The 26,042-nt window shown below is 42.5% G+C and overlaps 1 protein-coding gene across 2 annotated transcripts in view; it reads right to left on the reverse strand.

Annotated features, from left to right (window-relative positions):
- The window catches only part of ADAMTSL3 (ADAMTS like 3), a 357,638-nt gene that overhangs the window by 188,693 nt on the left and 142,903 nt on the right, over positions 1–26,042 (reverse strand). For both annotated transcript variants that reach the window (XM_021098873.2, XM_021098874.2), the window contains exons 6-7: positions 18,001–18,237; positions 5,570–5,696 (exon numbers count right to left, since the gene is read on the reverse strand). In XM_021098873.2, the coding sequence (XP_020954532.1) occupies positions 5,570–5,696; positions 18,001–18,237 (364 nt within the window). The remainder of the gene's footprint in view (positions 1–5,569; positions 5,697–18,000; positions 18,238–26,042) is intronic.

Genomic DNA, 26,042 nt, shown 5'->3' on the forward strand with positions numbered 1-26,042 from the left:
GTGGCCTCGTTTCCCACATTGCTTTCACACAAAGCATGATTATAGGGAAGTGCTTCCATATGGCCCGTGGACCATCCCAGCCAAGAACAGCTTCAGCTGGCCAGCTTCAGAGCAACAGCAGACATGAACGGGCTGTACGCAAAAGCAAGGATGAGAAGCAGGCATTTGCGCACAGGTAGGCTTCTTTGCTGAGGCTAGCCTTAGACCCCCGTACGGGCACCTGGAGCCTGAGGACAGGACCGTGGTGGTGGGAGGCCCCCAGCTCTCACAGCCTCACCTCCTCACTGCATTCAAGGATCTGTCTGTATGCTCCTGTGGCCCTTCCTTTGCAGAAACTGATCAAAAACAGGAGATTTTTAGGGTCCCCTAACCTGGAATGTCCTTCACCATATGGAGACGCCTTCAAAAAAACAAACAAACAAACAAACAAACAAACAAACAAAAAAACTAGAGAATGGCAAGTTTGAGACCTATGGGTATATATGCATTCTTCTGGAGAGAAAATGCATAATTTTCCGTGTATCTTCAAAAGGGGTCTATCCTCCCAGAGCTGAAAATCAATAGGAGAGGGAAAGAGAGCGAGGGAGGATATGAACCACCTTCCCAAGAGTGAGGAAGGGTGGAGAACAAGCAGGTAGGCCCCCTTTCAGCCAACTCAGCCCCCCTCCCACCTCCTCCCCACCCCTCCCATCCCAGGGCCTCCTCCACACACTTTCTCCAAAAAGAGAAGTTTCTTGACCCAGTTTCACGCAGCTTCTACTCTGGTTCAATTAGAATTTTCTCGATTTCTAATCTCTCTCCGACTCTGACAAGGTGACATCTTTGCTGATGAGATTTCTACACTTTTTAAAGCCAACGCTAACTGCGGGCACGTCCCCAAAGTCTGCGTTGGCTGTGATTTTCGCCTCCATTCCTCCTCCCATCCCACAGCGGTCCCCGTTAACTCTTCCCAGCACAGCCTGGCACGCACTGTCTTCCTCTGGGTCTGAACCTTTCCTCCGATTTCGGTTTCTTCTCCCGTTCACTGTGTTTTGACAGCTTTGACATATACTCATCAGTAGCTCTCTCACACACAGGGCCCAGATGGACCAATGGTTGATTTCAAAATCCGCTTATATTAAATGGTATGTTAGAGGTGTGTGACATCCTTGGGTACCCCCAAAGAGCAGCCTTTCTAAGAAAAAAATATAGCTGGCGGTTACTGAGCTCTCTCGAGGTGCCAGACACTATTTGGAATGCTCGGCATGACTGACTTATTTAATCCTGGCAACAACTCTGCAAAAGTGGAATGATTGCTGTTCCCAGTGTAAAATGAGAAAATCAAGATACACAGAAAAGTTAAGAAAAAAAAAAAAAATTTCTCTGCTTACGCAGCTAGTAGACAACAGAGCCAGGATTTAAACCCAAGCAGTCTGGCCCCAGACCCCAATCTCTTAACCTCGTCCCTATGCTGCCTTTCATTAACTCATTATGGGAGATAGTGCTTATCTCTTCTGTCCCTTAGTTTTCTCATCTGTAAAATGGGCTGGACGGTGTCAAAATTACCATGGAAGGGGGTTGGTAGAATTAAATGATACGCCGCGCCTGAAGAGAACACCGGGAATTACAAGCATGTCAATATTAGTAATAACAGAATGGATGAGATGGAATACACCTGGTTTGCCTGCTCCTTAGAAGCTAGCCTGTCACTTGCCACAGTTCTGGTCAACGGGGCAAAATTCCCTGGGCGGGACTTCCCTTCCTGACTAAAGGGCACCATATTAAAAGAGGCCTTTTGGGAGTTCCCACTGTGGTGCAGTGGAAGCAAACCCGACTAGTATAAAATAAAATAAAAATAAAATAAAATAAATAAAAAAGAGTGAGGGATCTCAGAGACTCAAGAGTGTTCCATCAAGGAAAGAAGGATCAGGAACTCATCTAGGCCAGTAAGGGGATGGGGGAGCTGCAGGGGATGGGGTGAGATTGGAAACCATGAATTGCTGGAGGTTCCATGGGCTTCCTAAAGGAGCTGGCTTTGAGGAGGGTATAGCAGTGGGGGATTCTACAGCACATCATAGAAAAGCCAACTTAAAAACACAGGAGTTTACGTGTCTCTTCTAACAAGAAAGCTGGAGTAGGCAGTCAAGTTTGGGGGTGCTGTTTTACTCTGTCTTTGAGGAAGCAGGCTACTCTCACCCCTTCATCAGCTTAGAGCACAGCATTCATCTCTGTGGTTGTAAAGTCTCTGTTAAACATGCAGACAGCACATCCACATGTCATGTCAGATGATGAAGGGCAGCAATGCAAAAGGCATTCTTTCCTTTTCTTTTTTTTTCTTTTTTTTTTTTTTCCCCTTTTTTCAAGGCCACACGCTCAGCATATGGAAGTTTCCAGGCTAGGGGCTGCATCAGAGCTCAGGTCATGGTAACGCTGGATCCCCGACCCACTGAGCGAGGCCAGGGATCGAACCCACAACCTCGAGGTTCCTAGTCGGATTCACTTCCGCTGCGCCACAACAGGAATGCCTCTTTTTTTTTTTTTTTAAATTGAAGAATTTCAATTGGATTTAAATGAAGAATTTCAAATTGATTTAAACTAGCGTGTTTCAGACATATAGCATGGTGATTCAGTACTTTTGTAGATTATATTCCAGGACCGGTTAGTACAAGATAGTGGGTACAACTCCCTGTGTTACACAGTAGATCCTTGCTGCTTATCTATTTTATACATGGTAGTGCGTACCTGTTAACCCCGTACCCCTAATTTGTTCCTCCCACTCCCTCTCCCCTTGGGTACCACAGCTTGTTTCTACATCTGTGAGTCTGTTAAAGAGTCCTCACTCTTAAGCAGCTGACTCTACCTCCTAATGAGTGGAGTTAACAAACAAACAAACAAGCAGGGGATTCTGTCGTGGCGCAGCGGAAACAAATCTGACTAGGAACCACGAGGTTGAAGGTTTGATTCCTGGCCTGGCTCAGTGGGTTAAGGATCCGGTGTTGCCGTGAGCTGTGGTGTAGGTCACACACGCAGCTCGGATCTGGCGTGGCTGTGGCTCTGGCATTGGCCAGCAGCTACAGCTCTGATTAGACCCTTAGCCTGGGAACTTCTATATGCCGCAGATGTGGCCCTAAAAAGACAAAAACAAAACAAAACAAAACAAAAAAACCCAAGCAAACAAAGCCCAACTTATTCTATTGGAACACAGTTAATTTCTCACCGTGGTTTCCAACTGTGTCTGTCGTTATCCAGCCCTTGACATGGTATGAGTGTGCACCCCTCCTTCTGTCCTTGGACAATCTTTCCCTCGATAGATTCACACCTTCTGTTCACTCCTAAACCCACTGCAGTCAGGCTTTGGTTTCAGCCAGGAATTCATTGAAACCAGTCTTGCTAAGGTCACAAATTTGGCTTCAAAATGGCCAAAGAGAAATTTTTGGACCTTTATTCCATTTGACCTCAACACAGCGTTTAACGTGGCTGACTATCACTTCCTCTGGGGGATTTCTTAATCCTTTTGCTTCCATGATCCTGCTTTTGCTAAGTTCTGCATTTACCTCCTCTTTCCATTTCTTTTCAGTTGTGTTCCCTTAAACTTCTTCCCTGGCTAAATGCCTTGAATTTAGGTATCCATGGCTTCCTGATATATTCTACAGACTCTCTTTGAAGGGATTCAGTGAATTTATAACTAAAGCCCACCAAAGTGGGGATTTTCCCACGAGCAACAATGGACTGCCATGTTGCAAAAAACCCAAGGAGATGAGCCCTTATCTTTTTTTTTTTTTTGTCTTTTGTCTTTTTAGGGCCGCATCCAAGGCATATGGAGGTTCCCAGGCTAGCAGTCTATCAGAGCTACAGCTGCCAGCCTATACCACAGCCACAGCAACTCCAGATCCGAGCCACGTCTGTGACCTACACCACAGCTCACGGCAACGCTGGATCCTTAACCCACTGAATGGGGCCAGAGATTGAACCCCCATCCTCATGGATATTAGTTGGGTTCACTAACCGCTGAGGCACGACAGGAACCCTTCTCTTTGAAATGCATCTCCTCTCCATGAATTCCTTACCCAGATGAACTTGGCAAATAAATCCACCCAACTGCTCAAGCTGGAAAATCTGCTTCATCTTAGCTTCCTCCATTCTCTTTGTCTTCTTGCTAAGAATGATCAAACTCTGTAGTCTCTGCCTCCTGAATACCTCTCCCATCTGTGCCTTTCTCTGCCACTCCCATCAAGCTACCCCAGACGAAGGCCTCATTGTTTCAAACACCCTTGAGTATGTAAAACTAGCATCCTATTTGGACTCCTTGCCTCCAGGCTCACCTCACAGGTAATCCACCCTTCCCATGCTGCCAGAATTTTATTATAACACAAATCTAACTGTGCCAGTCTACTGTCTAAATTGCTTTACTGGCTCCATCCAACCTGAAATGTGAAAAACAGTAATGAGTAAATGCATGGTTGCCTTCTGAATGCCATTCTGTCTTCTCTTCCACCTTATCCAATGGGCAAGCCTAGTCATTCAAGAGAGTCCAGGCTTCCCTCTAGGCGCAGCATGAACTTTATGTTTCCTCTGCCCTGAAAATCTTCCTCTCCCTCTACCCCTCCAATGAGATTCTCCTCATTTAGGGGGAGAATGACTAAAAATCCTTATTTCATAAGCTGTATCCAAATACATTCAAAGGAATAAAAGATTTTAGAGTAGAAACACACAAAAAGTACTAGTGGCAAGTGCATATGTATACTTTTTTTTTTTTCCTTTTAAGGAAGGGGTCTGCAAACTATAACCTGAGGGTCAGATTCAGCCTGCAGGCTAATTTTTGTAAATAAAGTTTTATTGGAACACAGCTAGGCACATGGGTTTACAGGCTGTCTGTGGCTGCTTTTGTGCTGAGAGCTGAGTGGTTGAGACAGAAACTATACGGGCTGGCTGAAAAGTCCTAAAATATTTATTATCTGGCCCTTTACAGAAAAAGTTGACTGAACCCCCCCCATTAAAAAAAAATTAAGCAGATATTATTGAAATAAAAAGATAGAAAATTCTGACTTATTTTAACACTTAGAAACTATTGATTCCACAAACCATATTTAAAGTCAAATGACAAACTGAGAACATTAGCAATAAGTGCAATAAACAAATAGTATAAATGCATGATACAAGTGAGGAAAAGATTACCATCCAAGTAGGAAAATGAGTAAATGACTTCAGATGCTAATCAAAAGATGAAAAAGTATAGAAGGGTAATAAATGCAGGATGATATTTTTGACCTGGTTAGCAATCAAAGGGGGCCAAAAAAAAAAAAAAAGAAAGAAACAATGACTCATAGTTCTCATCATTTACCTTAAAAATCAGCAAGTTAAAAAAAAAAGTCATACTCTGTATTGGCAAAGGTTCAAAGAAACAGGTAGTCTTAGAAGAGCTAAAGGGAATAAAAATTTGATATATTACACTTTTGGAAGAAATGTGTCTTTTACAACACAGGCCAAAAGTTCTTTTCAACTAAAAAGCTTAGCATCAGGAAAATGTTAGAGTAACAGGGTCTGAAGCAAGGTTGTTTTATGGTAACGTTGTATAGGGTTTATCACCTACTTTTTTCAGGAGAAACGTTTGACTTTGATTGTCCCCGCACCAGCCTGCAGGTGGCGCCGTCACCGGCACAGACGCCACAGTTGTCTTCTTTGGCGTGGCTCCCCAGTTGCCGGTCGCAGCCCACTGCCTGCGGACAGAAGCAGGGCGGTCAGGCGTGGGCGAGAACACGGGGAGGTGGGGCCCTAGGTATTCCAGAAACCGTATTTTTGGTGTTAGCCCTCTTCAATTTATGAGTTGGCTCTCTTTTATGAGAACATAGTTTTAAAAAGAGAAATAATACATAAAGCTTTACAGTACCATGTCATGGATATATGACTCTTACCCAAAGCCCGAATAATGAAAAAAGAAGAATCGAGGCTTCCCCTGTACACCCCCACTCTTAGTTTTTTATTTACCTTTTTATTCAGATATTTGAAGTCCAGAAAATGAATGGAACATTGCAAATAGTTCCTCTCTCCTCATCCCTTCCCTCTCTTCCTGGCCCTACCCTAGTCCTGTTCTCGCATTTCTTCCCCCAAATGGCCACTCTTCTGAGGTTTATGTATATCCTTCTGGTCCATAGTTTTATTTTAAATATTTTTTTCTCTGTTTTTAATCTCAAGCTATACCTATATCTCACCATCAATATATCCATCTCTCTCTATTCTATTTCTCTATCTTTGTATCTCCTTCTGTTTCTCAATATCTATACCTATCTATACCTCTCTGTCTATATATATTCTTTATAAAAATCTTTTTTCTTTTTTTTTGTCTTTTCTAGGGCTGCATCTGCTGCATATGGAGGTTCCCAGGCTAGGGGGTCTGATCGGAGCTGTAACCACCGACCTACACCACAGCCACAGCCATGCAGGAGCCGAACCCCTATCCTCATGGTTCCTGGTCGGGTTCGTTAAACACTGAGCCACGACGGGAACTCTAAGAATCTTTATAACAAGTTTTTCAAATGTAAGAAAGGAATTAAGGGAGTTCCCGTTGCGCAGTGGAAACGAATCCGACTAATACCCTCACTAAGTGGGTCAGGGATCCAGCATTGCCGTGAACTGTGGTGTAGGTCGCAGACTCGGCTCGGATCCCATGTTGCTGTGGCTGTGGTGTAGGCCGGCAGCTGTAGCTCTGATTCAACCCCTAGCCTGGGAACTTCCATGTGCCGCTGGTAAGGCCCTAAAAAGAAAAAAAAAAAAAAAAAAAAAAAAAAAAAAGGAATGAAATGAGAGAGATATAGAATATGCTTATACTGATACCCTTCTGTTTCTTGTGAATTATTACTTTTGTGAGTTGTGTGTGTGTGTGGTGTTTGCTAGACTGTGAGCTTCTTTCTATTTCTTTTTATTTTACAAATATGTCTTTTACATGATATGCACCCAATAATATTAACTGCTGAGCTGGTTTCTCTCTACCTCCCCAAACCCATTCATCTTGATTTGTATTTATATGCCTGGCATTACCGTGCAGCGACTTTGCAGGCAGACAGCCCACACAGGGAACCTGCCCAGCCCTCCCACCCCTTTCAAGTTGCAGGATGGCGAATAATTCAAACTCTTGGAGACGCATTTTCCCTAAGAGTAAAATAGGATAGCAATACCTACTTCACCTAGGGTCTACAAAGAATGAAATGAGAGAACATATGTGAAGTTTTTAGTGTAGTGATTAGAACACTCAAAGGGCTGAAGAAAAGACAGCACTTTGATTGTCTCTCTCTGTTTTTCATTGTGTTTTTGACTCCTGGGTCAAGCCCCTAGGCTTCAACTCAGGGAGTTACTGGATCAGACTCTGGATCCAAGGTGTTGACGAGAAAATAAAACAGGAGGAAGCTGAAACCACATCTAGAGACAACTCTTTCCAAAATGTTGGTGCTGAAGGGAAGGAGAAAGATCAAATGAAAGTTTCAGGGAGACGTAGGAAGAGTTCCAAGGAAGTTTAAGGAAAAACCTGTGATTAGAGATATTTTCAAATTCACAAAGGGCTGTCATGAGGAAAAGGTTTACATTTGCTCTGTGTATTTTCACATGGTGAAAGCTACAGGTTTAGGCATAATTTAGTTCAACAGGAGAAAGTTTGAAAAGTCAGACTCTTCCAACAATAAATATTCAACCATGGGCTAGGTAGGAGACTTTTTGGCAGGAAAACTGGAGCGGGGCTAAATTATTTGATAAGCAGCTGAATCCTCTGAGATCTTTTCATCTTGATTATGTAACTTGCACAGAGATAATAGTAAAATATTAATAATCACAGCTGATTTTCATTGAATGCTTACCATGTAGCAGGCTGGCATCATGCCAAGCATGTGATACATGTTAATCTCATGACCACCTTATGATACCTTGTATCTGTTTTACAAATAAGGCATCTGAGTGTTACTGAGGCTCCATGACTTTCCGATATTACAGAACTAGTATATTGTGTCAGTAATGGTTTGAAAACCCAGGTCATCTAACACCAGAATCTTAACATTGTGCTCTACCTTTCTCACCTTTAGCACAAGCAGATGGACAGCAAAGAACATAGCTACATAGACCATTATATTAATATTTACAAGTACATGTGGAATAACTTAAGGGTGATTGATTTTGGAAACACACTTGCATGGTTGGGATTCAATCAATGAGTAACTTGTGTTCATGCAACTTTCTCCAAGGGGAGTAATTCTACCATTAAATTATAGAAATGCTGTGCCTGAGCCAAGCTCTGTCCTCACACATTTGTGTCCCTGAGCACTTTGCATTTCATGAGAATGAGAATCACCCTCTATCTGGTTATCCAGAAAGGGTGTGGGTTTAGGAGCTAGGATGGGCTTGTTTTGAAGAGCGTTTAGAGCCTTGCAAGATCTTGGGCAATTGAAAACCTCCCTGAACACTTACATTTGTTTCAAAAATTTTAAAGGTACAGTTCATCCAAATCTTACAGCCAAAAAAAAAAAAAAAAGCATATGAAAACATCATAGAAAAATAATATCTTAAAAGAAGGTCTGATTGCCTTGTGATTCATAGGGTATAAGCCAGAACTGCCCTTGAAATTTAGGGACTACTGAATTCTGGCTCTCAAATCTCATCATAATCAACTGTGAGCAACTTTTTAGAAACTGCCTGAAGGGTTTTCAACTTCTGTGACTTCTCCTGAAGTCAGTATCTCTAACTGTAATGATTAAAAAACCACTAACCAATAAACATATCAATAAAATTTATTAACATCCATATGTAACCAATTTCTATAGAGCCAAGCACTACAGAGCATAAATTAATAAGACGAGATTCATGTCTTAGGAGTTCCTGTCATGGCTCAGTGGAAACAAATCCGACTAGTATCCATGAGGATGCAGGTTTGATCCCTGGCCCGGCTCCATGGGTTAAGGATCTGGCGTTAACGTGAGCTGTGGTGTAGGTTGCAGACACAGCTTGGATCCCGCATTGCTGTGGCTGGAGTGTAAGCTGGCAGCTGTAGCTCCCATTAGACCTCTAGCCTGGGAACCTCCATATGCCTCGGGTGTGGCCCTAAAAAGCAAAAAAAAAAGATTCATATCCTACAGTGTAGTTAGCAAGACAATTACACAGGATAGGGGATAACATAAACAAATATTTAAAATATATGAGCAGTGCTTTGGAGAATAAATATTCATATATTCATCACTTCAGCTAAGGATTATTTTATGATTCCAACATATAATTTCCTAATAAACTAATTGAAGTCAGTGTTTAAATAAGTGTCCCTATTAAGCAAAATCTGCATTTTCCAGATCAAATTTAATCCTTCAAGAAGCAAAGAATTTTTTGAGTCAACTCCTGTTTAAGAGCTCTGAAAACTGAATTTTACCTCATATAAAATTCTAACATTCCCACCTTAAAAAATCAGAGTATATGGAGTTATGGGTCGTCTTTAGGAATATTCACAAATACTCAGCTTCTCCTGTCAGCTTAGGGAAGGAATACCGTTCCCCACCCCCTTAGAAATTAAGTGTGGTCACTGACTGTCTTTGGGCCAGTGAAATGTCAGTCTCAGCGTCTGTGTCACTTCTGTATGAAGCTTCAAGGGTCAGCGCATGAGTCACACACATTCTCCTTCTCGCTGCTGTAGTTATTATGTAAAACACGTGTCCCAATAAAGCCTCCCTCAGTCTGGATCGCTGAGACATTCAAAGGACCAAGATCCCCGCTGCCCCATGCTGGACAAGCAACATTAGCTAAAAGTCCTCTTTACTTGTTTGAGGCCGCTGAGCTTTGGGAGGGAGGGAAGTTACTGAAGGAAAACCTAGCCTGTATTATACTGGAGTCCTCTTTAACTACAAATGGATAAAGCAGCATCGTTAACATCAAGATGTGCTTTGAAATCAGACATTTTACATGACGATCCAGATCTCTGGCTTCTGTTGTCAAAGTAAAACTCTGACCTGTTTCTGCCCAGTTGCCCCCAATGAGCGGGCATAGATTCTGCAATGCATCATGTCTTCATCATTCACTAGGACTACACTTGAGCAGTTTTCCTCCCTGAGTGGTGTGCAGATATTTGATTTTTTTTTTTTTTTGTCTTTTTGCCATTTCTTGGGCTGCTCCCGTGGCATATGGAGGTTCCCAGGCTAGGTGTCGAATCGGAGCTGTAGCCGCCGGCCTACACCAGAGCCACAGCAACGCGGGGTCCGAGCCACGTCTGCAACCTACACCACGGCTCACGGCAATGCCGGATCCTTAACCCACTGAGCAAGACCAGGGGTTGAACCTACAACCGCATGGTTCCTAGTCGGATTCGTCAACCACTGAGCCATGACGAGAACTCCTAGATATTTGATTTCTGACTTCTATACTAAACTGTCTAATCATCACTCATCCTGTACTAGACACACATCTCATTTCCAGGTCCTAACATCAGCTATACTTGTAGCAAATACAAAAAATACCAGTATCACCATCAGTCCAGAGCAATGGTTAAGAAATTAACAGATTTTGGAATTAGGTTTCCTGGCTTCAACTGCCAGCTCTAGCATTTTCTAGCTTTGTAAGCTGGGCAAACTGCTTAGCCTCTAGAAATTCCACTGTCCTTATAAACAGAGTGAGGAGGAATTTATGTTGTGGCTCAGCAGTAATGAAACCGACTACAATCTATAAGGATGCAGGTTCGATTCCTGGCCTCCCTCAGTGGGTTGGGGATCTGGCATTGCCATGAGCTGTGGTGTAGGTCTCAGATGTGGCTCAGATCCCACATTGCTGCGGCTGTGGTGTAGGCCGGCAGCTACAGCTCCAATTCAACCCCTAGCCTGGGAACTTTCATATACCATGGTGCGGTCATAAAAACAAACAAACAAACAAAGAGTGAGGATAATGACAATCCCTGCCTCATAGTGTACAATGAGCTACCACAGTAAAGGGCTTAGACAGTGCCTGACACCTCTCAAGCACCCAGTAAGTGTTAGATGCTATTCTTCTTACAAATACAAAGCGATTTCTTCACTCCATTGTCAAGGAATTCAATAAACATGAGTGATGCCTCAGACTTGTTCTGCAGATCTGGTTCCAACCAGGCCCTGTTTCTGATCAATATCCGACCTCCAAAGCAAAAGCACATTGCATTCAGTGAGTACAGTTGTCTCCTGCTGTCTGTTGTGCTCAGGCTCACGGAACAGTGTTCCCCAGAGCCCGGTGGTGACATGATCATGTAAATGAGCAAACTGTAAACACACTTAAAAGTTATTTGTAGTCTCTGCCAAGTAAACGTCGGGGCTCACTTCACTGATTCTAAGGCAATCAGTGAGAATTACACGGTTTACTCTCTCTCATCCTAGCGACTGTGGATGGCCCCCAGCCACGTTGGACAAGAAATTTATGGGAACATTATCCTGTTGAAGGAAAGATAATGCATTCAACTGAGAAGCATCTGAGCCACTTCTACCCACCACCCCGCGTTTTTTGTTTTTTGTTTTTTGTTTTTTTTTTTTGCTTTTTAGGGCCACACCCTCAGCATATGGAGGTTCCCAGACTAGGGGTTGAATGGGAGCTATAGCTGCTGGCCTACACCACAGCCACAGCAACACAGGATCCGAGACCCATCTGTGACCTACACCACAGCTCATGGCAACACCAGATCCTTAACCCACTGAGTGAGGCCAGGGACTGAACCCACAACCTCATGGTTCCTAGTCGGATTCATTTCTGCTGTACCACGGCTGGAACTCCTGAGTCACTTCTGAAAAAGTGCACACAGTTCTGTTTACCTGAATAGCCTTGCCAGAAGAGCACTCAACTTTCAGCAAGGTATCACCTATGACTGCCCAAAGACTCCACTTAGCCATTCAAATCACAAAAACATGATAAGGGAGTACCCACTGTGGCTCAGGGGTAAAGAACCTGACTAGTATCCATCAGATTGTGGGTCTGATCCCTGGCCTCAATCAATGGGTTAAGGATCTGGCGTTGCCATGAGCTGTGGTGTAGGTCACAGATGCAGCTCAGATCTGGTGTTGCTGTGGCTGTGGCGTAGGCAGCAGCTGCAGCTCCAATTCAACCCCTAGCCTGAGAACTTCCATATGCCACAGGTGCTGCCCTAAAAAGCAAAAAAATAAAATAAAAAAACAAAAACATGATAGGAAGCACACCTTCTAAAGGAACTAATATAGTGTGGAAAACTACCTTTATCCTACAATCCCCTTCAAACCTAGGAAACTACTGGAGTAAACAGTGCCCCTTAGATGATGAATAAGAAGAAGGGGGTTCTTGTGTTCAGTGAGCACAAAGGAGAAACTAGGGAAAGGGAACCAGCGTGGACTGTAGACCTCCCCTGTGACAGCTCTTGTGCTGGGTTCTGGAATCCTGTTCATGAAAGAATGAATTAAAACCAGGACTTACAGGAGGCCAACAGCTCCTTTGTGAAGGCTGAAAAGACCAAGGCTCAGAGATGGGAAGCAACCACAGGAAACTAATCCATCCTGTCCCTAAGCAGTGTCCACTGCAACCATGTCACTGAGGCTGCTCAAGCTGAGGGCATCAGTCATGTCTGTTTGATCCAAAGAAGAAGGCGTATTTCAGTTCTTTTCCCTCTCGATGTCTCTGAAGTATCTGGCACTGCTAACCTTCCCTCTTAAACACTCACCCACCCATATCTGTCTTTCCCAGTTTTCTACTACACAGATGATTGCTTTATTCAGTCTCCATTGTGGGGACCTCTTTCTATACTTGCCCTTAAATGATGGGGCTGGGACTCTGTCCTTGGGAATCTGCTCTTCTCATTGAGTCCCAAGGACATACATTAGCCTTAACCACGGGACAACCCCCAGATCTACATTTCTAGCCTCGAATTCTCTCCTAAGCTCTAGATCAACTTGGATATCCACAGGCCCATCAAGCTCATCATCTTTCCCCCATACACTTGGTCCCCAACCAGTATTTTCCACCTTGGTGAAGAGCTTCATCATCTACTTATGTCAGAAATTCAGACATTCTTCTAAATTTCCTTCTCTCACTCCCCACATCCAATCAAACACCCAGTCCTAAAAGATCTACTTCTTCGATCTCTAGACTCTGTCTCCCTTTCTTCAGTCACCCTACCACTGCCTTACTCTAGCTTCTTGCTGTCCAAAATTGACCTATTATTATGTGCTCAGACCCTCTCCTCCCCAAATAAAGGGACACATTGCCAGTGCAGTGACTTTTCTAAAGACAATCCCAACTGAGCTATTTCTTATAAAAGTCTACAGTGGTTCCTCTTGTAACTTTGAAAAAAAGTCCATGATTGGTTTCCACCTAAATCTGAGGCTGAACTCCTAGCATGATCTCACAGGGATGTTTCACCTCAGTTCTACAGAATGAATCATAGATCCCTAAACACACCTACAATTACATCTCTTCACCAGCACTACTACTTTGGCTTGACTCTCTTCATCATCCTGGTTTACGTAACTCCTCCTCAATTGTCAAAATCTCAATGTCAAAACATTACCCTATCCACACTGCTTCTCTTTAGACCGAACTAAATTGTTTCTACTAACCATTCTTTTACATTATGAAAGCAATGTAGGCTCATTGTGAAAAACTTGGAAAACCAAAAAAAAAAAAGCATAATTTCAGTGACAAATCATAGCTATTACTATCACTTAGTGGAAGAGCCCCAAAGCCAACTGGTGATTAAAAAGGGAAACCACTGACAGCATATGAATGAGAATGAAGTAATCAACTTTGACCTTTGGGAAGACTCATCAACAGCAAACATCAAATAAGATGGTTTAAGAGTGGGAGAGAAAGGAATAGAGATTGGCTAGTCTAGTCTTAGGGTAAAAAGGTAAAACTGAGAGAGAAAAGAAGAGTAAAATGTGAGAGACTGGAGAGAGGTACCAGGACATGGAGGTCATGTAAGCAAATACACTCGATGACTACAGTATGAACTGAGGAAGGTAACTGAGAATTGTGGTCTCACAAACACAAATGAACAGACATAACAGAGTAACTAGTGAATCTGGGAAAAACAATACTAGTTCATCTGAAGGAGGAGTGGGGACTGGAGGAATTCCAATGATGAAGTGGAGGAATTCGTGAAATCTCTCAGAATGGATATCAAGCTAGAGCTAGAAAACTCAAGACTGGAAGTTGAGAGAGAAATAAAAGAGAGACCAAGAGATAGGAATAGCCTCTGCATTTGCAAGTAGATAAGATTCATTTATTCAACCAGTTTTTAACTGAGGGTCTTCCACAGGACCAAGCATTATGGGGGTTCTGGGTATGGCATGAGTCTAAATGTACCAATTAAAACACAGAATGTCATGGTACTTCAAAAAACAAGATCCAACTATCTGTTGTTTGAGGAAACTCACTTTAAATATAAAGGCATATACAGATTAAAAGTAAAGGAATGGAGAAAGACATATCATGCTAATATTAATAAAAATAAAGCATCAGTAGGTGTATTAGTTTCAAACAGAGTAGACTCCAGAGCAAGGGCCATTATCAGGGGCATTTACATAATGATACAGATGTCAATATTCCAAGAAGATATAACAGTCTTTAACATGTAGAGGCCTAAGATCAGAATGTCAAAATACATGAGGCACCTACAGAACTGCAAGGGAAAATAGACAAATACTATTTATCCAATAGCATAGTTGGAGATGTCGATACCCCTCTATCAGAAATGGACAGATCCAGCAGGGGGAAAAAAAATCAAAGAGCTACATACATGGAGAGACATGCCACTTTTGTGGATAGGGAGATTCAATATTGTCAAGGTGTTAGCTCTTTCCAACTTGATTCCAGAAAGTTATTTTGTGGATATTGACAAACAGATTTTAAAGTTTACATAAAGAGGGAAAAGACCCAGAATAGTTAACGCAACCCTGAAGGAGAAGAACAGTGTCTGAGGACTAGCTCTGCCTTACTACAAAGCCAAAGTAATCAAGATGGTATGGTACTAGAAAGAGAATAGATGAAGAGATCAATGGAGATCAATGGAACAGAATAGAGAACACAGGAATCAATCCACGTGAATATGGTCAAGTGATCTTTGACAAAGGAGCAAAGGCAATACAATGGAAAAAAGCTAGTCTTTTCAACAAATGGTGCTAGAACTGCACATCCACATGCAAAAAATTAAAAAAAAAATTCTAGACACAGCCTTACGTCCTTCACAAAAATTAACTCAAAATGGATCACAGACCTAAGTGTAAAACACAAAACTCTAAAACTCTTAGATGATCACGTAGAAGAAAATCTAGGTGACCCTGGCTATGGTGATGACTTTAGGTACAACACTGAACACATCACTGGAAGGAATTATTGATAAGGTGGATTTCATTAAAATTAAAAGCCTGTGCTCTGCAAAAGACACTGTTTCAAGAGAATAAGAAGACGATTCACACTGGGAGAAAATATTTGCAAAAAACACACATCTGATAAAGGACAGTTATCTAAAATATATCAATAACCCTTAACAATAAGAAAGTAAACCAGTTAAAAAAATGGGCAAAAGACCTGAACAGACACCTCATCAAAGAAGAGATATATGTGATAAATATGCAGATGAAAAGAGATGCTTGATATCACCTCATTAGGGAGCTGCAAATTAAAACAACATGATACCACTACACACCTATTTGAATGACCAAAATATGGAACAATGACAACACCAAATGCTGGTGATGATGTGGAGCAACAGTTCCTTTCATTCATCGTCGGAGGGAATGCAAAATGCAGTCAATGTGGAAGACAGTTTGAGACTTTCTTACAAAACTAAACCTATTCTTACCATGATACAGCAATCACACTCCTCAATATTTACCCAACTGTGTTGAAAACTTGTGTCCATACAAACACTCACAGGTGGAGGTTTAGAGAAACTTGGAAGCAACCAAGATGTCCGTCAGTAAGGTGAATGGATAAATAAAATGCAGCACATCCTGACCATAGAGTGTTATTTGGGGCCAAAAAGAAATGAGTTATCAATTCATAAAAAGAGAAAATTTAAGTGCATATTACTAAGTAAAAGAAGCCAATCTGAAAAGCCAACACACTTGTATGATTCCAACGATTCTGGAAAACACAACACTATGGAGGACGTTAAAAGATCAATGGTTGCCAGGGGTTAAGAGTGGGAGAGATGAGTAGACAGAACATAGAGGATATTTAGGGCAGTGAAAAGACTCTGTATGATACCAAAATGATAGATATGGATCATTATTCTTTTGCCCAAATCCATGGAATATCCAACTCCAAGAGTGGATGGACCCTAATGTAAACTATAGAGTTTGGGCAATTATGTTGGGTCAATGTAGGTTCATCAGTTGTGATAAAGGCACCACTCTGGTGGGGATTGTTGAAACTGATGGAAGCTGTCCATATTCAGGGGCAGGCTCTGTATAGGAAATCTCAGTACCTTCCATTCAATTTTGCTCTGAACTTAAAAAATGCAGTCTCTCTTTTAAAAAGGTGGGGAAGGGAATAGAAGAGTTCAGGGGGAGCCTGGAAAGGTAAGCAAAGAGGCTGGGTGTAGGGATTTTTGTGGGAGGAGTAACAAACTCTGATTTAGGTTTTAAGACAACCACTTTGGCTGCTATGTGTGGGTGAGTCGTAGGGGCACAGCGTCCCAAGCTGGAGATCAGGACAGGAGCCTATTGTAGTTTGTCAGATCTAATGGGGGCTTAAACTAGGAAAGAAATCAGGGGAGACAGAAATGGTGGATTCAAAATAGGCTTTGAGGAGTTCCCGTCGTGGCTCAGTGGTTAACGAATCCGACTAGGAACCATGAGGGTGCAGGTTTGATCCCTGGCCATGCTCAGTGGGTTAAGGATCCAGCGTTGCTGTGAGCTGTGGTGTAGGTCGCAGATGTGGCTCGGATCCCGTGTTGCTGTGGCTCTGGTGTTGGCCGGTGGCTACAGCTCCGACTGGACCCCTCTCCTGAGAACCTCCATATGCCGCGGGAGCAGCCCTAGGAAAGGCAAAAAGACAAAAAAAAAAAAAAAGCCTTTGAATTGACAGGACCTGGCAATGGATTAGATGTGTGGATTGAAAGGGAAGAATCAAGAATGACTCCAAAGTCGTGGTTAGAAACTGGAAACTGATTTCTAGCTGAAGGGATAGAGGAAGGAGAAACTAGTCAAGACCAGGGTTCATCTGAGTGTGTGAAGTCAAAGATGCCTGGTGGTGTCTGACACTTAGTAGATGGTTGGCTTCATTTTGCTGTTGTTACCACCATTTTTGCCATGAACGTGGAACACTAGACATTCATTGTGTTTAAAGTCTTTTTCCAGAGATCAGAGGAATGGGGGGTGGAATCCTGGCCTTTCCCTGCTATCCTGTCCCCACAATGACTCAGCAACCTGTCATAGTCCCCTGAATCCTCACACCCATTCCAAGCCAGGGGGAGGTTATTATACCTCAGCCACACTCATCACAGCCCTGCAAAGTCCACTCTGAAAAGTCTGCATTCATGTTATTTAGTAAATAAGCCATTGCTCCCCAAAACCCCAAACCATGAATTAATTAATTTAAATGAGAGGTCAGAGAACCCATCAATATTAGCCTTCCAAAGGATAGGTTCTCAAAGTGGGATCCTTGGGCCAGGAAGCCTCAGCATCTCCCAGGAACTTGTGAAAAATGCAAATTTTCAGGGCCTCCCCCAGACCAATAGGATCACAAACTCTGGGACGGGGGCCCAGAAGGCTCTGTTTGAACAAGTCTGTCAGGTGATTCTGACGTACTTTCAAGCTGGAGAACCACTGACCTAGAATAGCCACAAGTCATACACGGTGATCTTTTGATTCTACATGGGGAAAACCGACACCATTTTAAATAAGTTAAAACATGATCTAAAGGCGAAGAATCTTCCTAAAATATTTTCTGCATTAAAATGATCAAAGACCACACTTCATCTGTGTGAACAAAAGTACAGAGGGATAAGATTATTTTTATTGAGAGTGGTTGTGGCATGGCCTTGAACTGGGGGTCCAGGAAGCAGGTGTGGCTTACCTGACAAATGCCGCTGATACACATGTCCAAGGAGTCAGTATTGCAACGGGTTCCATCCAGTACCTTGGGTGCCAGCTCCACGACCAAGTTTTGTCCCTTTGCATGACACTTGAGTGCGCAGGGGGCAGTGGGATCATTGTATCGTGGAAGCCATTCATAGTAACGCCCCTGATACTGGACATCATTGTAGGCTGAACACTGCTGGGCTCGGAAGTCCTCTGCATCCGGAGGGCAGTCCTGCAGGCAGAGAAAAAGGGCCACGGGCACATCACCCAGTGGGATGGGCCAGCGGAAGGCTGAACAAGCTTACCAGTGTCCCATGAGAGCAGACCTCCCTTGCTTCTCCGCTGAAAGTCACTTCATTCCTTCACTTTTTTGTGTTTAACTTCAAAAATGAATCGATAGCTGTGGAATTCTATTGCGACTTCTGTGATAATGGAAGAGATCACTTCATGTATTCTGATTACTCTTCTGCCCAGGTAATTTTTTCCAGACCATTAAAGCTTATTGTATTTAAATGCCAAATTTTGCTTGAGTTTAACCATCTTGTATATAAGTTTTCAAATGCCTTACACAACCTCCTTTTGGAAACAAGAAAAATGGAATGATTTTCATTTTCCCAGGTGACCCAAGGTCTTCATAGGGAAGATTAATTATCATCTTTATGAGCCAAGCCCAGGATTATTGGCTGTTATTTTAACTGGCCCCAAACTGCTGTGCTATGTGGAAACTCGTGTCTGTTTCATTATTTTTGTTATTGCTGTTGTTTAGTCCACTGCCTTTCCCCCCCTTGTGGTCAGGTCCCCAGTCATCACTCTTTACTGGTACCCAGTGCCTGCCCTCAACTAGCTCTAGGGTGGGGAGAGGTAACAGAGCTTTTTCAAATTCTGTCTTCAACAAAAGCAAATAGATTCCAAGTGAACACCCCGAGGAGCTCTCATATTAATAATGAAAAGTATTTGTACACATCTTGATGACTCAAGGATCTTTTCGACTTAATTACTAATCAATCCAATCAGATATTTCCAAAGCAAGATGCTGAATGACAAAAATGTTACTTCACTATTCAAAATTGAACATAAACTTCCTAATTAATGGGAATGAATTAACTGTATACAAACTTCCCAATTAAAACAGATACAGAAAGGCAATACAATTTTTTTTTATCACAAAAGTAAGAAACAGTCATTGTAAAAATCAGGGGAATGGTTTCCACTTGAAAAAAAGAATAAATAGGAGTTCTTATGGTGTATTAGGTTAGGGACCCATGCTGTCAGTGCATCGGCTCAGGTCACTGCTGTGTCACAAGTTCAGTCCTGGCCTGGGAACTTTCACATGCCACAGGGACAGCCTGAGAGAGCAGGGGGAAGGATAACAAAGACTACAAAGACTCTTATATATAAAACTTTGCACAAATTTTTGATTATCTCCCAAGGACAAATTTCTGGAAACAAAACCTCTGAGGAAAAAAAAAAAACTTCACTAACTTTTCAAAATATCGTCATTTGCCCTCCAGGAAGGTTTTATTATAATCATCAGGCTACATAAGTTTCATTACCTTTTCTCAGTATGGATATTATAATTTTATACATTTTTTTTCCAATCATAAGTGTTAAACAGAATTTCATTCTTTGAATTTGCATTTCCTTTTTACTAAATAGGTTTAATATATTTTCATGTATATTTGCTTTTTGTATTAATTTTTCAAAAATTTCTTTTCTGTCCTTCATTTGTCCACTAAGATGTTTTTGTTATCATTATTCTTGACAGATAAAACTATTAAATTTCATAATTTAGTCATCAACTCTTTGTCATTTGTATTAAAAATATTTTCACCTTTTAATTTTGCTCTTGGTGCTTTGCAAAGTCAAGAAGTTTTACAATTTTATACAGTCACCTTTATTCATATTTCCTTTTAAGGTTTCTTTTCTTTACTAATGAGCTGAGAAATGCTTATCCTACTCTTCCCTGAAAACATAAAAATAGTTAAATGTATTTTGCTAGTTTCTTTATAGTTTGGCAATTACATTTAACTATTACGTTTGGAATTTATTTTGATCTATGGGGAAAGGTAGAAATCTAACTTTATTTTTCTGCAACTAATCATTAACAAATTATCGGCCAGAATTTTAAAATATAATTTCTTCTATTTATCTCCTTTTTGCTGCGTGACTTTTGTACTTTACCGTGTTTATGCTTCTGGCCTTTAAAAAGTGTCTCAGATCCTTTTAGGAAGTACGTAGGGAATAGACAAAATGTAATTAATAAATAACCCTTTTTCCCAGAATTAGTTGTATTACTTTGATGTGAATCATTCCAAAATCGATATTGCATCCACATTTGTCTTTGTTTTAGCAAGATTAACCTTTCACCACGGTCACACTTATGGAAGAAAGAATCAAACTGAAGAAGAATGAAATTGGATGACCTTTCTTTCCTGGAATAAGGACTGTGTTTTCCATCTGGCCATAGAGAAGATCATTAGAGATAAAATTATATCACCTCCTTTTCCCTCAACCACGGCCAATTCTCTCTCTATCTGACTCTTTGAAACCCAAAGCAGAGAGTATAAGGGAGCAGGGTAAATACAACTTCCCTGAGCATTAGGCTCACTTAGTGTCCAAGCATACTCTGGGAAATTACTCTCGGATTCATGACTGTCTTAAACCCCGTAAACGAGTGAAGTTTCACAAAGCCAAATATGGTTAATCAACAGAACACAGTCTAGGAGGCCAGCCTACACTGAGTTCTTGCTGAAAGGATATCCTTATTTACAGGTGTGACCTAGTCTCCTTGGCCAGAGCTGATGATCAGAGGCAAACATCTGGTCCACACCAGGTCAGTCTTTCCCAGGAATCTGGAACTGTAACAAGAGAGCTAGAGCTGAGAACTCATGTCAGTCTGGGCTGGGCTAGCAATTTCTTTCCCTTTCTTTCTTTCTTTCTTTCTTTCTTTCTTTCTTTCTTTCTTTCTTTCTTTCTTTCTTTCTTTCTTTCTTTCCTTCTTTCCTTCTTTCCTTCCTTCCTTCCTTCCTTCCTTCCCTCCTTCCTTTTCTCTCTCTCTCTCTCTCTCTCTCTCTCTCGCTTTACCACCACACCTGTGCCATATGGAGGTTCCCAGGCTACGGGTGCCTACGCCACAGCCACAGCACCGCCTCTCTTGAGCTGAGTCTGTGATCTACACCACAGCTCACAGAAACACCAGATTCTTAACCCACTGAGTGAGGCCAGGGGTTAAACCAGCATCCTCACAGACACTAGGCAGGATCATTACCATGGAGCCCCAATGGGAACTCCCAAACCATTTCTTTTATGTGATGCATGTTGAAGCAAAGCAAGCCAGTTCCCACAGCAAAGAAGAATGAATTACATGTGAAGGAAGGTGCGAGGATAAACCATGGGTTTCAACTGAAATAACTGGGCTTCACTTTCTGACTCCTGGGTCCAGGCCTTCAAGATGTGCTTATGTCTAAATTCCACCAAATATTCACCCATCCATCCAGTGAATCTCATTTTTCTTGAGCTAATTTGAGTGGGCTTCTGTTACTACCACATGATGATGCCTGATTAAGACAGCCTTACATCTGGACAATGCTTACTGGTTTACCAGGAAATATTACTGACACTCTCTCTTCACCACCACCCTCTGAGTAGTGAGTTAGATAGGTCAGGATTATCATTACCTTCATTTTTTTTAAATTTCTTCTTCTTTTGGGGACTGCACCTGCAGTTCCCAGGCCAGGGGTCGAATCTGAGCTGCAGCTGCCGGCCTCCACCACAGGCACAGCAACACAGAATCCAAGCCTCCTTTGCCTCAGCTTGTGGCAACTCCAGATCCTTAACCCACTGAGCAAGGCCAGGGATTGAACCTGCATCCTCACAGACACTAAGCCCCTGAGCCACAACAGGAACTCCTACCCTCATTTTTGTAAATGGAGAAAACTGTGATCCAGAAAGTCTTCAGTCACTATCCCAAAGACACACATCTAGAATATGATGGCGCCAAGACTGATCCCCCAAGTCACAAGCATTCCATGATATGATACTGCTTTTTGGTAATCTTGGGGGAACTGACTACTTATATTAAATGCTTTCATTTACATGGCACCCTTCCAGTGTCAACACTAAGCCTGTCTAGTCTGGTGCAGCTGGGTCCCCTGCCCTGGCTCAGGACAATCTAAGGATTCTTGTGTCTAAAATTTAGTTGACATTTAGGAAGCTTGGATGCCAAACATCCTTCTGCTTTCTTTTTCCTGAGAAACATTTCTTCACATCAGTTAAGTTCAAGACAGCACTTATTTATTAAATATACATTATGGGTTTTGCCTGGGTTATGTGCTAGGAGGAACACAAAAGAAGAATATAATCCACCAATCACCTAGGGAGCTTGTTATATTATTGGACGTGTAGCCTCTGTGTGCATGGAATACATGGAAGCAGTGGGTTATGGTTGGTATTTGTAGACTCACAGTAGGACTTTGCAAGGAAGGAAATAAAACTGTTATCCAAGAGTTAAATTCAAAATTGAATGAATGGAGTTAATAAGGAAAGACTAAACCTAATAAGGAAGGAATAGATCCTAGAGCAGGAAGACGTGAATCAGTCAGGAGGAGGTGGGCGGCCTCGGAGGCACAGAAAAGAAGAAGAAGGAGGAGAGGGATGGAGTTCCCGTTGTGGCGCAGTGGTTAACGAATCCGACTAGGAACCATGAGGTTGCGGGTTCGGTCCCTGCCCTCGCTCAGTGGGTTAACGATCCGGCGTTGCCGTGAGCTGTGGTGTAGGTTGCAGACGCGGCTCGGATTCCGAGTTGCTGTGGCTCTGGCGTAGGCCGGTGGCTACAGCTCCGATTCAACCCCTAGCCTGGGAACCTCCATATGCCGCGGGAGCGGCCCAAGAAATAGCAACAACAACAAAAAAAAAAAAAAAAAAAAAAAAAAAAAAAAAAAAAAAAGAAGGAGGAGAGGGGTTAGGAGGAGGAGGGAGGGAAGAGATGATGGTAGGGAAGGGGTGGGGGAAGGGAATAAGCACAGCAGATAACAACCAGCACCCACCGATTCAAGGACCATTTGGAAGGCAAGGGTCTCCTTTCCTCCCTAAAGCCATGAGAAAACAGAAACCATTCTCATGGACCACTCAGGGACAGAAACCAAGACGGGAGATTATCTAATAAACCGAGTATTTTTGTGCAGGAGGCAGACCATTGCCTAAGAGATGATTTATATAATAGGACTGCACCGAGCTTTAATTTGGATTAGATATTTAATTCCCCCCCCTCCAGATAACCAGTGAGTGGGGACTTGGGAGAAATACAATTTTTTTATAAGCAAATTGGAACATTTTATTTGGTCTTCTTATCCATGTTGTAGTATGCGTTAAATTTCGTGATCCTTTTACATAACAAATGCCAAAACTTCTAGCATAAAATAGATTTTTGTAGATGGACATTACAAGCTAGAGTAAGCAAATGATGCATCATGAAAAAGTAACACGACAGAAGGGATTTAAAGGATGGTGTGAGGTGAAGAGGACAAGATAGGAGAAACAACGCCTGCAGAAGAGAAACAGCAGAAACAACTTCAGTGTCTATAAGGCGCAGCCTTATTCAGCAAGATTGGAAGTGGTGAGCTAAATAAGAGATAAATCTGACCAACTTCTGGAGGTCCCGGAATGCAAAGGAGGGCAATTAAAAGTGATAAGGCTGAGCAGTATTCCATTGTGTATATATACCACATCTTCCGAATCCAGTCATCTGTCGATGGACATTTGGGTTGTTTCCATGTCCTGGCTATTGTGAATAGTGCTGCAATGAACATGCGGGTGCATGTGTCTCTTTTAAGTAGAGCTTTGTCCGGATAGATGCCCAAGAGTGGGATTGCAGGGTCATATGGAAGTTCTATGTATAGATTTCTAAGGTATCTCCAAACTGTTCGACATCATGCCATTTGCAGCAACATGGATGGAACTAGAGAATCTCATACTGAGTGAAATGAGTCAGAAAGACAAAGACAAATACCATATGATATCACTTATAACTGGAATCTAATATCCAGCACAAATGAACATCTCCTCAGAAAAGAAAACCATGGACTTGGAGAAGAGACTTGTGGTTGCCTGATGGGAGGGGGAGGGAGTGGGAGGGATCGGGAGCTTGGGCTTATCAGACACAACCTAGAATAGATTTACAAGGAGATCCTGCTGAATAGCATTGAGAACTATGTCTAGATACTCATGTCGCAACAGAAGAAAGGGTGGGGGAAAAAACTGTAACTGCAATGTATACATCTAAGGATAACCTGACCCCCTTGCTGTACAGTGGGAAAATTAAAAAAAAAAAGTGATAAGGATCCACAGGGGTGAGTGGCACAGAAAATGGATAGAACAGGCAGCCTTTTAAGAGGGTCAGTATGATAGGAAGCACTGGAGTTTTGGAGACAAATATGAGAGGAAGTGGCTCTTGCCCAGAGAGGGAGCAGTGGCAATGGAGAGGAAAAAAAAAAAAAAATAGAACACCTCTAAGAGAAAACTGTCAGAAATCAGCCATCCATAGGATCTAGGGTGTGAAGGATCTTTCCAGGGTCACAACAAATGTCATCTTTGCTGGAAAGCTGTCAAGAAGCCCAGGGAGCCCGCTGTGCTGCATTCATCATGCCTCCCTCTGCGTTCATATAAAAATGTGCTCATGTTACAGAAGCACTCTTACTAAATTATGACATACTTATTTTTTTTCTGATTCTTTATGTATTTATTTTTTTAACTGTTATTTCCCCAATACATTTTTTCTACTGTCCAGCATGGTGACCCAGTCACACATACATGTACACATTCTATTTTTGCACATTATCAGGCGCCCTCATAAGAGACTAGACATCGTTCCCAGTGCCACACAGCAGGATCTCACAGCTCATCCATTCCAAAGGCAAGAGTCTGCATCTATTAATCCCATAAACCCTGGCATGAAAAGATACCTGGAGCCAGTGAATTCAGGTAGTGGGCCTCCTTGCTGACATGCCTCACTGCCCTTGGAACTTCTCCACTTGCTCTATGTATCCCTGATAAGGAGAATTCATTCCTGAGGCCCCAGGGGCCCAGCCCTGGCTGTTAGAGTCCACGCTCAGTGCTGCTCAAAGGATCATGCCTATGGATGGCAGTTAGCTGGGGCCCAAGAACCAAACACAAGCATGTTCTGTTCCCCTAATCTCACTGGCTCTTCAGCCCAAAGCTCCCATCTCCTCTGACAGAATGAAGCCAGGGAGAGCTGCTGAACTGAGGAGGCTGATTCCTTTTTCTTTTCTTCCTTCCTTCCTTCCTTTCTTTTTTAACGAGAAAGTCTAATTTGATTAATTGATTGATTGATTGGCCGTGCCTACGACCTGTGGAAGTTCCCAGGCCAGGGATTGAACCTGATTCACAGCAGCGATCCAAGCCGCCACCACAGTGACAATGCCAGATCCTTAATCCGCTGTGCCACATGAGAACCCCAAGAGCGCACATTTCTGAGAAGCCTGGAACCTGACTGCTGGGGATTAAATTCAGCTCTGTGACCGTGTCACAGGTTACCTAAATTTCCTTCTCTGTAAAAACGGAGTTAAAAATAACACCTACTTTGGAGGGATATTATGAGGATAAAATTTGTTTATTTTATGAAAAGGCACTCAGAACAATGCCCAGCATTTAGGAAGTACTTAGTAAGTGTGAGCTATTGTTACTGTTGCTATGATTGTTATTATTAACTTTGGTTAGAATTTAGAAATCTGGTACACATATAACAACCGCCATGGTCCTGAGGCTGTGAGCCTGAGCCTTCAAATAATCAGGTGGAGCAACAGAAGGATTGGCAACCTCGGGAACAGGATCGAAGGTCGGGTCTCCAGAGCTCACGGGGCAGTGGCTTCTGCTTCTCCACACAGCACACTTCCCTATGTGTGGCCATTGATGGTGACATCGCTTGGATGGGAACAGAAGATCTTGCAGTCCCATCAGAGGGGGCACTCGGGCTCCCAGGAGTAGAGGTGTGGGCGTCTTGGAATCATGAAGCAAGCTTCC

This window comes from Sus scrofa, chromosome 7, assembly GCF_054392235.1.
Source record: "Sus scrofa isolate SSC_HxYL_T2T_F1_AM1 chromosome 7, Sscrofa_HxYL_maternal_Yorkshire_Landrace_v2.0, whole genome shotgun sequence".
Taxonomy (NCBI): Eukaryota; Metazoa; Chordata; class Mammalia; order Artiodactyla; family Suidae; genus Sus; species Sus scrofa.